The sequence below is a fragment of the Acanthochromis polyacanthus genome, chromosome 9, assembly GCF_021347895.1.
Source record: "Acanthochromis polyacanthus isolate Apoly-LR-REF ecotype Palm Island chromosome 9, KAUST_Apoly_ChrSc, whole genome shotgun sequence".
Classification (NCBI taxonomy): Eukaryota; Metazoa; Chordata; class Actinopteri; family Pomacentridae; genus Acanthochromis; species Acanthochromis polyacanthus.
Window position 1 is genome coordinate 37,646,183 of NC_067121.1, and position 17,735 is coordinate 37,663,917.

General features: G+C 37.9%; 1 protein-coding gene across 1 annotated transcript in view; it reads right to left on the reverse strand.

Annotated features, from left to right (window-relative positions):
• Window positions 1–17,735, reverse strand: part of tox (thymocyte selection-associated high mobility group box) — a 66,893-nt gene that overhangs the window by 31,391 nt on the left and 17,767 nt on the right. The window contains 2 exon segments of the mRNA XM_022213682.2: window positions 6,374–6,484; window positions 13,489–13,554. Of these exon segments, the coding sequence (XP_022069374.2) occupies window positions 6,374–6,484; window positions 13,489–13,554 (177 nt within the window).

Consider the following 17,735-nt stretch of genomic DNA (forward strand, 5'->3'; position numbering starts at 1 on the left):
CCACCTTCAGACGTTCTGTGATTTTGTGGGAAGGAGACCAGAAGAGGCTGTACATGTGCAACGACAGGATGTGTGCTGCTTTGTGTTTCACTTTAATACAAACTCTCGTATCCTACAGTAACAGCTAGCATCGCTCGCCTCGTCTTGGCTGCTCCTTTTGGCAGCTTTACAGTCTGAGCACACATTGCTTTCTTAAATGAATAGCAAAGTTTGAGTCGCCGACAGCATATTGTATGACTCAAACGCAATGATTTCAGGCAGAGTACACAGAAAAATAGCAAGAAAAATATTAATCCCAAAGGGAAATTGCACTGAAGCCTCATTCAAAATGTTGCAGATGGCTTGAAGAATGTAGGATTGTGTATTTATTTTGATCTAACTCCACACACACACAATCTTGTTGCTGTAAATGTTGCTGAACTGACTAAAATTATATTCATCTGGGGCTCATAATGGTCCCAAACAAATGCAATTTAGCTTCCCTTGATTGGTTCTTCTATAGGAGTAAAACAGAAACAGTGGCCAGCTGTTAAAGCAAATTACTGAGGCTCACAGAGCCATTTTAAAAGATTTATGTCTTGAACTGGAACTAAAGGGCCTGGAGCTCTTTTAGTGAGATTTGTTGGGGAAAAAAAAACCTCTGAAAAACATCATCGTAATGTTTTAGGTGCACACAATCCTACAATGAATCACAACCAAAGAGAACGAAGACATTGAAGGACAAGTCCGGCCATTTATTATTAAGCCTCTAAAAGCAGAGGGACAATTTACTCTCTAATGTAGGTCAACTCCAAAAACACTCAAGTCTTCGCCTCCTACAAGCAGCTCTAAAGCACATTTTGTGTTCCCTGTGACTCGTAAATTAACTCTGACAAGTAAAATCAGCATTGTTCCCCTTTAATTATAGTTAAAAGGGATCAACAGCAGACATTTAACTTTAGTTTCTAATTTAAGAGATGCGTCATGCGCTCTCACTGTTGTCTTCATCCAAAGTGTTCCAAAGTTTTTTCAACTTTTTCAGTCCTTCATTCTATAGGCTCGCCAAAGTGGATCTTAAAGGGGAACTTCGTGTTTTTTTTTTTTAACCTGGGGTCTGTTTTCATATGTCATTTCATACATGTGAGTAATGGAGAAATGAATTTTCGACATAGCTCCAGTATTTAGCCAGGCAGGCAGCTTAGCAGCTCGGCTAGCGAAAAGTATGGGGCAACTTGCCCCCCCGCGTCAAAGTCCGCCTTAACGTGCTTTTTTCCTCACACTGACCGGCTCGGATAGTCTCAATGAGTGTCTCACAACATACTAGAGATGAGAAGTGAGCGAAAACCTCCAAAATTGCATGATAGCTCGCGCCAAAACCAGTGTTAGCGCGAGCTATTGCGCGATTTCGGAACGAGATTTGCTTTCTGGCGTCCTGAGATTTGGATACAGACCACAACAAAGAGCGATCGCCAGGTAATGTGGAGGTTTTCGTTCACTTCTCATCTCTAGTATGTTGTGGGACACTCATTGAGACTATCCGAGCCGGTCAGTGTGGGAAAAAAAAGCACGTTAGGGCGGACTTTGACACGGGGGGGGGGGGGGCAAGTTGCCCCATACTTTTCGCTAGCTGAGCTGCTAAGCTGCCTGCCTGGCTAAACACTGGAGCTATGTTGAAAATCCATATTTCCATCACTCACATGTATGAAAAGACATATCAAAACATACCCCAGGTTGAAAAAAACCGAAGTTCCCCTTTAAATGTCATCTTCAGGGTTCATATCATACAGTTGCAACCAAAATTATTCAGTCATTTTAGTTATTAAAATTAACATTTTGTGTGGAATTTAGAGAAAACCCTTGTATTACTGTTTACATTCAGCTGTTTAAAATCCACTTCTATGTCAAATTTATTCCAAACAACTTAAAAGTAGTAGATAGTACTTAAAACCCAAATTGGCACTGAATAATTTTGGTTGCAACTGTATATTCTCATGGGGAGTTTTAATGTAGTAAACATTCTGGACCAGCGGTTCTGTAATAGACTGAAATTCTTTTTTAGTGTGTATTCGATGCATTTATGCCGGGTCATTCAGAGTTTTAGAACTACCTCTACTCTGATTTGCCTGAAATCTTTATAGCATGAAATATGTGTATTTATATAGATATGTGGGAAATTTGGGCTTAATATATGAAATACTTTCAGAGTTATTGAAAGAAATTGCCTGTTGACAAACCTTTGGCACATTTTTTACGTACTGAAATACATGTTTCAGTGACATTATTCAAGTAAAAATAAAAACGTGGACTTTTATTTCTCATCGTGTCATTGATTCAGCAGCAGACTGAAATATTAACAGTGTTCTACTAGGATTAGGTGATACAGCATTATTTCTGTGGTACAACTCGTTTAACCGGCTCCATCAGTCATGAAAGTTCAACAAAAACAGCTTGTATGACCAAGTATTTCATCCTGTACGTTTTGTTTCCTATTACTGTGACACAGAACAACATGTTGATTTCTGCATTATTAATCTTTTTCTTGACGTGTGCATTTCAACTTACTTATAACAATTTAATCTACTTGGTCACTATTACAGATTTAAAATCAGTGAGAAATAACAGTGAAAATACGGCTGTTATATCCAATAGTTGCAGAGATATTGTGATCCAAACACAGCCTCAAATTTTCATGTGTGAAAAAAACCGTGTTGCATGCTGGGTTATTTTGGAAGACGCTTGATATATCAATGTAAAATTACACAGACAAAATTAGAAAAATCCAGAGTTTATGATAAAAAAAGTTTCCTGCAAATCAGAGTTGGTAAAACAGCAGATTCCTGATGATTAGAGATGAAGGAAACCATCAATGCTGGATCTATTATACAGTCAAGCTCGAAATTATTCATACTTCTAGCAAATTTTTTTGATTAAAAGTTACTTTTAGATGTAAACAAAAGCTGAGAAATACTTTTTTCCCCCACACTGATGCCTCTTGTACATCATCTTATCTTTTGATCCATCCATTCTGAAGACGTACCTGTTCTCAGCTGCTTTTGATGAAATTGTTTTAAGTTATTGTAAATCATATTTTACGACAGTTATTTTAAACAGCCCTTGTTTTCTGACTTTTGTTTTTGATCTTTTTACTGTTCTGACCTTTTTTAATGATTTCATAAATGATTTCTTTTGTTTTTCTTTTAATAATTGTTGTCATCTTCTGTTTTAATGTCTTTGTAAAGCACTTTGAATCGCCGCGTGGTTGAAATGCGCTATATAAATAAACTTGCCTTGCCTTTTGGGAAACCCCTGTGTCATTTCCAATCAAAAACAAACTTGCTGGTTGAATAAAAGTAACTTTACGTCAAAATTTGCTAAAGGTATGAACAGGTTTGAAAGTGCCATTCAACTATAATCTGATTAAAAGTGGCAGAAATACTAACACATTGACATCACTGTATGTCAGGTGGAAATGGAGCAGTTATTTAATCACATTTCTTTACGTGTATTTTTATTGTCTCATAATGAAGTGTCAAAATTTTAATAATGCACACACTTTATGAGTAGGTTTATTTAGCTTTTATTGTTTAATCTACCACTGGATACTTCCTGTAGGTAAGTTTGACCTACTGGACGTCTTGCTGTGTGTAACCAGCATCACTCCTGCTAACCAGCACGTCCAGCTTCATGGTCTCACTCCTAGAAACGGTGTCCTGCCGGAGCTCAGGGCTCTGCATAAATTATTCTGCCTGTCTGTTGTCTGTCTGCCTCTCTTTCGCCCTCCCTCCCTCCCTCTCCTACTCTATCATTTCTTCAACTTCTGCATACATTACTCCTCTCTCTCTCCCTGCTCTTCCATTCATGTCGGTACAATAGCCGGTTCCTTGGAGAAAGACTCAGGATTAAGTCCTTTCACACGTGTTGTGTTCACGTTACAAATGCACTCCTCAAAACTCCGTGTTCATTTTACTCAACACGAAGATGATGAGTAATGTGCGACTATGGCCATCTTTAACAGAAGTATAAATGTTATCTGCTGAGGTTAGCTAACTGATACACAAATAACACACAATGGCCACTAAATTAGACTATCAGAAATGTCTAAATGTAAATATTTCTGTTCCGTTTTACTAAAAGGTGCATTTTGTGAGGATATTTCTGTGCATAATTCATGTAAATCTGTAAAAATAAACCCATTAGTATCTTTGAAATGCTATCTACCTGCATGCACGATTAGATTTTATTTGCATGACATCATATTTTGTATGTTCTAGGCCATTTTCCCTACATGTTGCATGCATCTATACCTGTTATGCTGAGTTAAACTGAATAAAATCGGTCTACTTTAAGTCTGAAGCTTCAGTGGTGTGACAAATCTTCATTCTCTGTATCTCCGAGATAACTGACATCTTAAATTAATTGTGTCCTTGAAGAGACAGACACAGATTACTGTAAAAACACTACGTTTAAACAAGACAAAGAAGCCGTATGCATGGTTATGTAAAAACCTGTCTGTAGATGTGAGAGTATGTGAGTGTAAAGCATATAAATGTGGATCACGGCTGGGAGATTCCCTCCAAACATTCTAGTACCCCACATATCACTTACTCACACAGAGAATTATTAATTCACCGACACTTGGAAGTTTCCAGTTGGCATTAAGACAAAATCGATCAACGCGCGATGCAGAGGAAACATAAATGTGTCGAGTTTTTACTAGAATTCACTCGAAATATAAACCTCAAAGTAAAATGTAACAATGACAAACAGCATGAAGACAAACGGGAAAACAAAGCTGTGAAGCTTTTTGAATCCAGTGTTTGTTGTGTTCATGAAAGAGGCAAAACCCAAGGTCAAGGTCAACGCTTCTAATAATAAACAACAAACCTCTTTCATACGACACGGGGCTCAACTGTCATGACAGCACATCAAAGCAAAACGGCGTTTAGAAGAGATGCACAGAGATTTTTTAGCTCAAGTGCACCCATTTATTATTCTGGTGATCAAGCAGGACAGCACATATTTAATGTGAATGACAGCTGTGTACGGGTTCACGGTAAAACGACAACAGATGGCACTTTGCAAAAGTTTAGAAATTCACCGAACTAGCTCGTACCACCCGAAAAAGAAAAAAAGCTTTCAGATGCTCCACAAGGGGGAGCTGTTGTCATGATCAAATCAGTTCAACACACGCAGAAGTGCGCCACCTTCAGACATGGAAAAGAAAATGCCAGCAGCAGGAATGCAGAACTGCAGATGTAAACATAGGAGACTTTCAGATCTGCAGTCCTTTCTGTTAATCTGTTAATTTAACAGAGAGCGACCTGTTCACGCTTCTATTTAAGTCACAATCTTCTAGGTGGGATGAAGCAACATTTAGATATCACTTCAACACAGCACAGGTCTGAACTGTAAGCAGACTGCGACATATTTTGAGCCGCATTTAGTGATTTAGGGAGAGGGTTTCCCACATTTTAGCACGGAGAGAGACGACACAAAACACCAGTTTTGTCTCATTAACTTGTCTGTAAAAACTTCATCTATTACACACTGGAGTGTTTAGTTTGTTGCTGAGGTTAATTGATTATTCTAAATTTGCACTTAGGTGTGAGTGTGATTTTCCTGTTTTAAGTTACTGTATTGTTTTGGAGTTATTCTCAGGTTTTAAGTTATTCTTGTCAGGGAAATTAATTACAACTTAATAATGAAGTTGCTGCTGTTGCTCTGTGTCTAAATGTGCACAACTTCCTGCAGCTGTTTTATAAACTCTGAAATAATAGTCCTAAACAACTGGAAGCAACAAACTTCAGCTCCTGTTATCTGCTTTCAGGAGTAAAATAAAGAAATAGCTCAGGTTACACTCACTACTGGTGAGTATCATTAAACTAAGCTGCTTCCATCACAGTAAAGTCAAATGATTATGAACATTTCATGATGTCCACGAACACATTTTAAATTGTAGCGCACACAAACTGTATCTTTTGCCCTCTTTGATGTTTTTGGACCAATATCGTCGTTGAAATGTGTAGAAAAGTCTTCCCTAAATGAATTCACACAACACAAAGCAGTGTTGCTTGTGTTTGGAGCAGTTCAGATTTGTGCTGTGCTGAAAGCGGTACAGAAATGTTTTTAGAGCTCATCTGGCAGAATTACAGACTTTTACTCAAAAGTGACCAGCGTGTACATTCTGACATGAAGCCGACACATTCAGCTGTTAGATTAACGAAACGCGGTGCATGTGTAAAAGGGGCAGCTTTAGCTCTCCTTTCCTATAGGTGGTGCTGGTTTTATCGGAGCTGCGGGTCTATAGCCGTCTGCTACACCGGAATGAGTGGAGATTATTGGTGAAAATGTGTGAAATCACTTGGAAGAGCTGCAGTGCTGTGTTTGTATTCACCCAGGGCAGGCGGTGTGTGTCGGCCATGTGGGCGTCCCTCCTCCAGTGCTGCGATGGAGGGTTGGGTGGCGTCACCTTGCTGAGAGGGTGAGGGGGCTGCGGCACACGGAACTGTGGGAAGAATCACAAAGACAAACAAAGATTCAGATTGGCCCCGAGGCCACGAAGAAGTCAGAGGTCAAATGAAAAGGTCAGGAAGAGGAGCAAGGACAAAGCGAGAGGGCGGGAAGGGAAGAGGAGGAGAGGTTAAACTCTCCACAAGGCTTCGCTCGAACACAAACACAGTCTACCAGGTCAAAGTGAAGTTTTATCTTTATGGATGGGTCATACTGCTTTTAGTTTTACGCCAATGTTCAGCTACCAACTGAACTAAGGTGACGTGGGAAAGAAGAGAGGAATAAAACGAGTATCAGAGCGCTATTTAGAGAAAGACAGAGACAGAGGCTGTAAATAATTGCTTGTTCGTTTCCTCCACGGCTAATCCCTGATAAGAAAAGGTTACACCGAGTGCTGGACAGGTGCAATGAGGAAAGAAAGACAAACACATAAAACACTGACACACTGCCACAAACAGTTTGAGGAAGACTAATGAGTAAGAGCAGCCATCGCCATGTTCTCTCTCAACACCTCACAGCGCTGCACTTTGATTCATTTCGGAGCAGTCACACCTGGCAGGAACCACAACCAGCGAGTAGCTCTACAAACCTGGGCAGGCGTTCTACTCATTTAAAGAAACAGTCTGACATTTTAAGGTGGAGGGGCATACGTGGATAACACTCTCACGTCTGTCCGTAAATAGGAAAATGGAGCCGGATTGCTAACTATTTGTGTTAGATGATAAATTGTTCCAGGGTTGTTGTTTTTTTTTTTGCCATTTAATGATTATTTTATGCCACTGATATAATATAATAACATAATTCCACTACACCCTCCCAAAGAGCAATGAACTTTTAATTATTGAGAGTATTCAGATATATCTTAAGTAAATAAAACAAAACCACACAACAAAAACAATGGCCTCTAATAGTCTGATAACAAAAACAGCACTTGAATAAATATTGCATGTTTGGCACATGTAAAAAATGTTCGTCTGTCCAGTGTTTCCTCTAGGATGTATTTCTGCAATTTTGGCCACATTCATTAGCAAAAAAAAAAAAAAAAAAACATGCATGTAAAATGAAGAGATAAGTGGAGAGCACCATGACGGGACTAAAGCCAGCAGTCGGTTAGTTGAGCATAAAGACTGAAAACGGGGAGAAACAGCAAGCCTGCATCTGTCCTGGCAACCAGGGGAGGTTCCAGGAAATCACTGCTCTCTGCCAAGAAATAGTCCAGCTGGTGATTCCCTATAAAATCACAACGATTCCCTATAAAAACCACAACTGATGCTCTCTGCCCTTTTTTGGGGCTTCTTTTACAGAGTAAACAAACAAAATAGATGTTCTCAATTACAGAACGATAAAGATTTACACGTAGGAGCTTGTTTTGTTGTGTTCTATACAGACATTCTACAGCTAAAAGTGTAACACCTCATCTGATCACATCTTATATCTAATAACATTATGGCATTCCCAACAGCCTCATTTGTGCTGCGTGTTTAGCATGCTAACAGGCTAAGTTATGGTGGTGAATTTTATAAATCAGCATATTATTATTGACATCAGAATTTGGCTTAAAGCACCGCTGCTTCAGGGCTGTTTCTTGAGGAAAAGGTCATTTTGTTTGAATGAAATTTTATTGGAACTATCAACTGGCAAAGTCAGGAGTTTCATGTTCATATTCAGTGTTTGTATCCCAGTTAGGACTGTTAAATTGAACATTTAGAGTGAGCTTTGAGGTCGGATGTTTGAATCAAGTTTCATATAAAACCGACTGTCAATAAAATAATCATAATTGTAAACTATAGAGTAGCAAACTCATGAATCGCTGCTTTTAAAGAATCAAACAGTCTTAGCCTTTGTCAGTGTGTATTTAACCCTCCTGTTGTTTTAATATACGGGCACCAAAAAATATTGCTTCCGTGTCTGAAAAAAACCCAAAAATTCAGGAAATTTTTTTTTTTTACCAAATTTCTGAAAATTTGCAATAATTCCTTAAAAATTCCCCAAATTTGTATATATTTTCAAAAAAAAAAAAAATCAGTAAAAATCGTCCCAAAAAATCCTAAAAATATCTAGTGATTACATATACGGTATACGAGTAGAATTTCTAAAATACTGCAAATTTCGCTGGATTTTGGTTGTTTTATGTGAATGTTCTTAAACACTTTTAGCATTTCTTTTTTCCACCAAAAAATGCTCAAAAATTTCCCGAAAATGTTGAAAATGTGGACATCATAAGGTTCACTGTGAAAATAGATATTTTTTTCCACATTTTCAAACTTTGAAACAGGTCAATTTTGACCCACAGGACAACACGATGGTAAAGATAGTATTTTATAGCATTTCATTGTTTTTAATTGAGAGTCTCACAGTCTTTCAAACCTGTACAGGTGCTGTTCTACTCAACCTTTCTGCCTTTCTAAGTACTGGTTGCCTCTCATATTTTGCAAGCAGCGTCCCTCTTTACATTTATTTATTTAAACATGGTAACATCACTGTTATTCTGTTAACAATTCAAAAAATGACAAAGACGAGGGTCAGACTGGACTGAAATTGGTCGCATTCATCACAACAACCTCTGACTTTATGGAAGCCACGGTGCTTCAATAATAAAGCCATAAATTCTAATTCCACACACCACTCCCCATCTTCTTAGGGCACAACACTATGAATAAAACATCAAATCATACATTTCTTTACCACACAATATTCTCTATATTGTACTCTATGAATAATGTATCGTAGTGCGTCTTATTAATGTGGGCTTAGCTTGGTGGTGAGGTAACTCTGTGCTAACAAACACATATCTTACTCTCTGGAGGCCTTCCTGGGCCCCTGGAAACTACATTCCGAATGCAGTTACACCCATGGCCATATAAAAACACTGTTTGCTGCATAGTGCGGCTCCAGGGCTGTTGCCAAGTAACGTAATAACAGCTGATCTTTACTATGTTGGTCATCGCACTGAGGTGACATAACAGGACAGCTGTTCATACACCGTCAACTACTCTTGAACCTAGAGCTCACTGTATGCATTGAGGGCAATGTTCTCGAGTGGAAATTTCCATCCATCCTCCATGACCAGGCCATTACTATGCATTTTCCATGAAACTGAAATGTGAGCTAGGAAAGCAAGTGATGATTATTCTGATGATCTATAAACCTGTGGATTATGTAAAATTAACCAGTCAGTCCACAAAATGTCAAGAAATTCCCATTGCAACTTCACATTGTTGACTTCTTCAAATAGCTTTTATTGGGTAACCAACAGGCAAAACCTTCAAGATTCAAGCAAATCTGTACATTTTACAAACAGGGCCTACCTCATATAGAGAGATCCTCAACTTATGTCAGACTTCTGTTCCTACAGATTGATGCAAGTCGATTTTCACCTTCAGTTGGAACTCCAGCAAAAATGCAAACAAAGCCGTTATGTGCATTACGATATCGATCGGTTCTTTGGAAAATTCATGACATTACTAACGACTTTCATGAATGAATCATCGTACAAGACGACAACAGAATACGTTGGACTGTTTTTACAACTTGATCCAAAAATGCCGATGTTCGTCGGTGTTTCGCCCTGTTCTGAGAGTTTTATTAAATCTAACTTCACTTCCATGGTCTCTTGCCCTTAACGCAGAATTATAAATGTACTGTTCACTCTTTGGACGTTTAGTTTTACACGTGTACGTGTTTTTCTGGATGCAAGGATCTCGATCTCTACTTCATAAAAGCCACAGAGGAAATGTCGTAAGTAACTAACTTCATGTTTGGACTTAGTGGTTCAGTTAAAAAGATTTATTTACATACATTTATGTTGTTTTATTCTGTCTTTGTTGCAGTTTTCACTCTGCAATGTGTGTCAAGAGCCAGAGGACAAAAGTCAAGTGTGATCTGTCTCAAGATTCATTTTGCAAGCACGAGTTTAACTCGTCGCAGCTTTTACATTGCAGTGAAGACAGCACACATGGCTTCCCTTTTCCTTTTCGTCAAAGCACTGCTATCAGAACAGTCTGACTTAAGCTTGGGAGCCATAATGAAGGGCAAAAAAGTTAGCGAATGTAGCACTATCCAAGGTGGCGTACAACCGGCGAATGTAAATAGATTCGTCTTGTAGTGCCGCTCCCGCTCCGCCAACTTGTTCCACGTAACCCACAGGACCCCCTGTACCGGCCTCATCAATTTTTGATTTACAGATGAAATAGAGATCAATCAGTTATCAAAGTAGTTGCTGCTTGCTTTTCTGTGGTTGTGTAATCACTTCATCTCAAATGCAAATGTGATCGTGACGTTCGCCAACCCAACGAAAGCGGCATTCTCAGAAATGGAATGACAACAATAGCTAGTGACGTATACATTTAGGTCAATGAATTGATTACGTACGGGCAAATGAAACACACGAGTAATTTGATAAAAGCAGGTTTGATGTGAGGAGTGTTTACTAGTCATCACTGAGCTGAAAAAACTACATGATTAACTGATTAGTCAATCAGCAGGAAATGCATCTACTGAGAATTTTGATGAAGTGTTTCAGCAATTTATCGAACCAAAATACTTTGCTGGTTCATTTATATCCTATGCTTGTCTTTGCCATATATCACTGTGAAGTGAATATCTGTTCAATGCTTTAAAGGTAAATAAGCAATAGAGAGAGTTTATTTTATTTTTTTTTAGTGAAATGACTTCCAAGCAGCCAAAAAGAAGCCCCTTTTAAAGTATTGTATTTGAACATACATGAGTGGTTAATAATAATACGGAGTACTTTCATAGCTCCCTGTTTGTGTAAGAAAAGACAGCGCTCAGAGATAGAAATTCATTGTAATGCTTTAGGTGCCTCGGGTTGGGTGCAGTAAGTGATATTGATTTGTACAAAAGGATGGGGAGGAAGTTTGTTTGATCTAACTGGAAATAACTGAAACGACTGAAATGGCTAAAGGTGAGCTCAAAGACACAGCAGCACACGATCAAATGATCTTAAAGAAAACAGAAAAAGCATCTGATGTAAAACAATAGCATTGACATATTAAACTAACCTGAATACGTGGATTAATGGCATTGCAGCTGTTGGAGAGAGACTCTTGACATGAACGTCAGCCCCTACTATCAAGTAAAATAAAACCCAAGATGTTCAGGATAATTTTTAACATTTGTGGGTTTTTTCTTCAGTAATTAATGCATACACCTTCTCTCACTGCGTTTCAATTCGTCTGTCCTCTGCAGCAGCTAAATTACAACACATGCATTCATGAATATTACATGTTCTGTCTCTTACATGTCTTTAACCATACCCGCAAGGAGGAAAAGTAGAGGGATTTCTTGCTAAAATAATAGAAAATGAAAACTTTTTACACGCATAATTTATAATCACATTAAGTCCTGCATCGCACACCTGCCATATGTCTGGTTATGTTGGCAGAAATACAGTCTCACATATATGTAAATGCATGTCATCATTTCATCCCACTTTGCAGCCGTGGAGCCAAAAATTAAACGTGCATAGAAATGTGTGCTGCTATTCACAACCACAGTCAGTGTAGTACAAACGGGGGGGTGGAGAAGTGGTTTAAAGGGCTGAACTACTGCCCTGGCAACTTAATTTAACATGTGCACCGGCCAGAGGTCATTAAGCATCACAGACGATTCTGTCATGGTGCCCCTTTACTAACTAAACACACACCGACGTGCTTGTCTTCATTACTGTTGAAACACTTTCACAAGAAATGTACAACACAGTTCAATGTAATCTGAACCTAGGAAATGTCAGAGACAGTAAGAGGCTCCACCTAATGGTGGAAGTAGGTATTACAAATCTAAAATACTTCAAGCGTGTATTATCCAGAAGATGGCATCAGATTTCAACTTAGTATTGGCAGATATTAATATTAAACGACTGATTGTATTAGCTGACATAATCTTAGTTATCTTGGATGGTTATGGCTACTTGCTCATGATTGCCAGGATAAAATGATTGGTAGCTGTTAGTCACCTAGCTAGCTGTATATCAGCGACTTTTTACTGCCATCATAGAGGTAATAGTTTGTTTGCTTCTTGTTACTTTGCCCATTAAATCTTGGTGCAGATCCAAATCACTTTTTTGAAAAGTGCAAGACAGGTATTCGCCTTGGTTGGCGCTCAATGGAGTCACTATTGCGCAGATTCCAGCTACGAGTGTCACCACCACTGATCTATGTGTAGGTTCTCGTTCATCCAGGTCATGGTTATCCAAAGTAGTTTAAATAAATCCACTGGACTTTAAGAAAGTTCCTTGAAGACGTTTCACCTCTCATCCAAGAGGCTTCAGAAGCCTCTTGGATGAGAGGTGAAACGTCTTCAAGTGGATTTATTTAAACTACTTTGAACACCACTGATCTACAATACCTCAAGTGTGTATTATCTAGACAATGGTATCAGATTGAAACTCAGTATTGGCAGATAATAAATATTAAATGACTTAGATTGATTTGGGCATCACTGCTTTCAACCACTCAGCTGCCACAATCTTGACTATCTTGGATGGCTGTGGCTACTTGCTCATGATTATCAGGATAAAAATGATGAGCTGTTAGTCACCTAGCTAGCTGTATATCAACGACTTTTTACTGCCATCACAGAGGTAATGGTTTGTTTGCCTCTTGTTACTTTGCCATTAAATCTTGGTGTAGATCCAAATCCCTTTCTTTAAAAGTGCAAGACAGGGTGTTAGTCTTGGTCGGCGCTCACTGGAGTCACTATTGTGCAGATTCCAGCTACAAATTTTGTCACCAACGTAAGATGGCAGCGCACATTTCCAAGCTTTTTTGGCTTCACTTGTGGGGTGCATGAAAGTCTTAGTCTTCACATTACTGAATGAGATGCAGAACAGCCAAGGTTACTGCTCAAACACTTTCACAAGTAATGCAGAAGATAGTTCAATGTAATCTGAACCCAGGAAATGTCAGAGAAACAACTTCACAGGGTACACTCCGTGTCTCGCGCACACAAAGGAACACACACAACCTCATAAACACTAACCTGGCTGGTTGAAGCGAAGTCAAGGCCTGCTTCTGGCATACCCAGGAACATGGTGTCCCCATCCAGCTGGAGAGAACAAAGAGCAAGCACAACAATGTCAACAAACTATAATCAAACACAGCAAACGCACAGCAGCCAGCGAGGAGACAATAAGGGGAGATGGAGGTAACAGATTACTGGCGAGCAGCCAGTCCACTATCTGTCTGCCATCTTCTTCAGACACTGAAAATCCTGTAGCAGCCAGAGTAAGAGGGTCATAAATAGACACTGATTGACTTATTGTCTACGTCCATCACACTCACTCTGACATCAGGTTGTTTTATAGTAACTGTCCAGAAGCCAGATTTAGCTTTACAGTATTTACAGAAACAGATGTCAGCAGTCATTGTTGTTTAAGTGGATTTTTGCTAAGATCTTAAATGTGTTCACCCCAATATTAAAGATGAAGAATGTACATTGTACCTACAGTACACAGAAGATATAAACAACAGTTAGGCAACACACAAGGAGAAAAGCAGAGGATGAAAAGCAGAGGATAAAAAAAAAAGAAAAACACAATGTAGCAACATATACACAGAAATGTCCTTTAGGGCAATAAAGTCAATTTATCTCATTCTGTTACACAACATGGTGGGGGTATACCACATATACCCAAAATCTAACTACATACTTTTTACCCCATGCTCAAACTGTCAGATACTGAAGCTGGATTTCTGACTGGGCGTTTACATGTTACTGGGAGATCAGCTCGGCACAGCATTACATAACTTCTTGTTATAACAGGATATCTTAATAACAACAGTACAAACCACATACTGTTGCAATCTTTAATATTTTAGTCCACAATTTCATCTATTAGCATGCAGCGTGGCCTTTTACTTCCTTCTTTGTTTCACTTATCTGCGCTACACTTCCTCCTGGAGCCCTCAGCTTTTATTCGTCCTAAAGTTCTAATGCCACTGGGTGTAAACAGTAACCACTGGACATCAACACTCAAAACATGCCAAAAGCAGGCAGTGCTGTCAGCTTTTAAAATGAAGAAGACCACGTTTTGTCCACGGTTACACTATGTACAGCCATGAAAAACATTTGCATAGTCCTTGAGTGTAAACCAGAGATCATTTCCAGTGTTTTACGTCTCGTAAGTTTGTTTTCACATAAATGAGAAGAAAAAACAGCATGTTAGTGGCACCAATATGTCCATTTGATAAAATAGTGAATGAGACTGGGAATTTTCCACACAATCCTTTGAGAACAATCAATTGCTTTGCCATGGTGACAAAAGCTACTGTGTTTGCACTTCTACAACAAAAGTGAGCTCATCATAACCCGATTCCAGGCAAAACTGTCGCCTCCTCTCCAGGTGATTTCCTGAGTCTCTAACGGGGAACAATAGTGGACGGAGTGAAGCAGGAAACGCATGTCCCACTGAGACTGTACAGCGTTAAAGTCATGCTGAAACAGTGGCTGAGTTTACAGTCACATGAGAAAGACATAACGGTGCTTTTTAGACCCTGACAGAATTATTGATTGATCAACAACAAAAAAAAAAATCAATTAAGAACAACATGTCTGATTGAAAGGAAATAAAAACCTCACTATGACCTGCAGCACTGAGCAAAAAGATGTGAATATGTAAATTCAGTAATGACTCCCGTTGCATTTTACGGCTGAAAGTAAAAAATGTGAGAATTCCAAACAGCCCGAGGCAAAAGTCTGACAAAACTGTGAACTTGTTTTGTTCAACCAGTCATCCGAAGCACAAAGATGCTCAGTTTACTTCCACACACGGCAAAGAAAAAGCAGTAAGTCCTCGTATCTGACAGGCTGGAACTGCTGCATATGTATTATCTGTGTTTGAAAAATGACTTCAAGTCGTTTTTCCAGATCCGTTCTCCATCCTGAATCTGAAGGGAAATGCTTCATTATGTGCTACAGACTGCACCAAAGTTCACTGTTAACGTCGTACCAGGACTTTTAGCTGTGAAAGAATCTATCATGTAGCTGTGTTTTTATTCACCTGTAAATAACCTGTCATTCAGAAAGCCAAATCAGTGTCTTCAAATGATTTATTTAATCTGGCAACTAGGGTTAAAAAGACATTTAAAATAACGAGGAAAAGATGGCATATGTTTAAATTTTAAAAGCTACTATCTGCTATGCACTGAAATAAAGCACTGCTTCAATCTGAAAACAGCAGTATTACCTTGAGCTAGTATTACTCACTAAACCCTTCATCCCACACTGGGAAAACGAAAGACCAAACAAATCCGCATTTGAATCCATAAACCATATTCAAATAATTAATGGTATCCTTGGTACATAATCATTGTCTTGGCTGACAAACACGAATGCAAGAACAACATTTGAACAGGTGGGTCAAGGCAAGTCTTGTGTACACGCACACGCGCACACGCGCACACACACACACACACACACACACACACACACACACACACACGGACAGACAGGTGTAGCTTCCCTGTCCATTTGCCAGCTGTTGGGTATCATGCAAATGAGGTGTAGGTTTACAGAGTCAACAGAAAGCCAAGAGAGGAAAAAAATAATAATAATAATGCAGTGTTGTGAGGGGCGGTTTGTTGGCTTGGAGCATTAACAGTTAATTTTTAATGCTTTACGTGGAGCCGTTTCATATAATAATAAAAAAGCAGCAATAGCAACAGACAAGGTGAGATTTCATTCTTCCTCTCCGTGGGGAAACGGGTTTTTTCCGACAAATCAGGGGAGAGCAACAGATCTGCTGACAAATTAGCTTCTTCCATCTACCTTATCATTAACCCGATACGCCACTTGTCTCACACAGACACACAAATACAAGACGCACAATAAGGTTAGAGTAACATCATAAAGCCTTTTAGAAAGACATACAGACATATAAGTAAAATTAAAACACAGTAACTTCTAGAAACAAAAAAGTCAAAACATACAAAGTGCGACCAGGTTTTGAGTCTAATTGATTTCACTTATACCGCATTTATATCCAGGACTAATTAGACAACTATCAGCCGACTGTGGAGCCCTAACATCTCCTTATGGCTTGTCAGAGTTGCGCCATTTCTGTCAACACCTTTCAAGATTTTCATTAAGTCAGATCGGGTGTTTGATGCTATTTATGGCTGACATTTTTTCAGCAATTAGCAGTTATTCCAGCTAAAGTAACAAGCAATTAGCCAATCAACACATAATCAAACAGCACTGCAGTTTACTAGCAGAAAAATGGTTAATTTTCTATCACATCAAACATAGAGGAAATATGTAAGGATATTTTTGATGGTGCAGCATGACTGAAAAGACTCAATTCATAGATTGACAGAATATTAGTAGACTTAGGTAGTTTCTGAGTAGAAATGTCAAACAATTATTGGTTCAAGCTTCTCAGATTGGAGGATTTGCCTCTCTTCGTTGTCGTGTGTTCCTACATGGACTATATTTGCATTTTCAACAAACAGACGTGAACTTGAGCCGTGGTAAATAAATCACATGGTAAATAAATCACTTTGGACATTTTTTTGTGGAAAAAAGAAACGATAAAAATGTTTCTTAATATTTCTTTTTCTGTGAATGATCTTAAAGAAAATATAAGTTTCACTGATGTGTATATATATATATATATATATATATATATATATATATATATATATGTGTGTGTGTGTGTGTGTGTGTGTATGTAATCACTTCAAATATTTTTAGGATTTTTTTTGAAAATTTTTACTCATTTTTTAAAAAATATTTATTTTATTTGTATTATTTATTTCTTTTTCTGCGAATGTTCTTAAATAAAATAAAAGTTTCACTGATATATATATATATATATATATATATATATATATATATATATATATATATATATATATATATATATATATATGTATATGTAATCACTTCAAATATTTTTAGGATTTTTTCTGGAAGATTTTCAAATTTTTTAAAAATTATTTTATTTTTATTTATTATTATTTATTTATTATTATTTCTTTTTCTGCGAACATTCTTAAAGAAAATATAAGTTTCACTGACATATATATATATATATATATATATATATATATATATATATATATGTATATATATATATATATATAATACTTCAAATATTTTTAGGATTTTTTCTGGAAGATTTTCTTATTTTTTAAAAATTATTTATTTATTTTTATTTATTATTATTTATTTATTTATTATTTCTTTTTCTGCAAACATTCTTAAAGAAAATATTATAAGTTTCACTG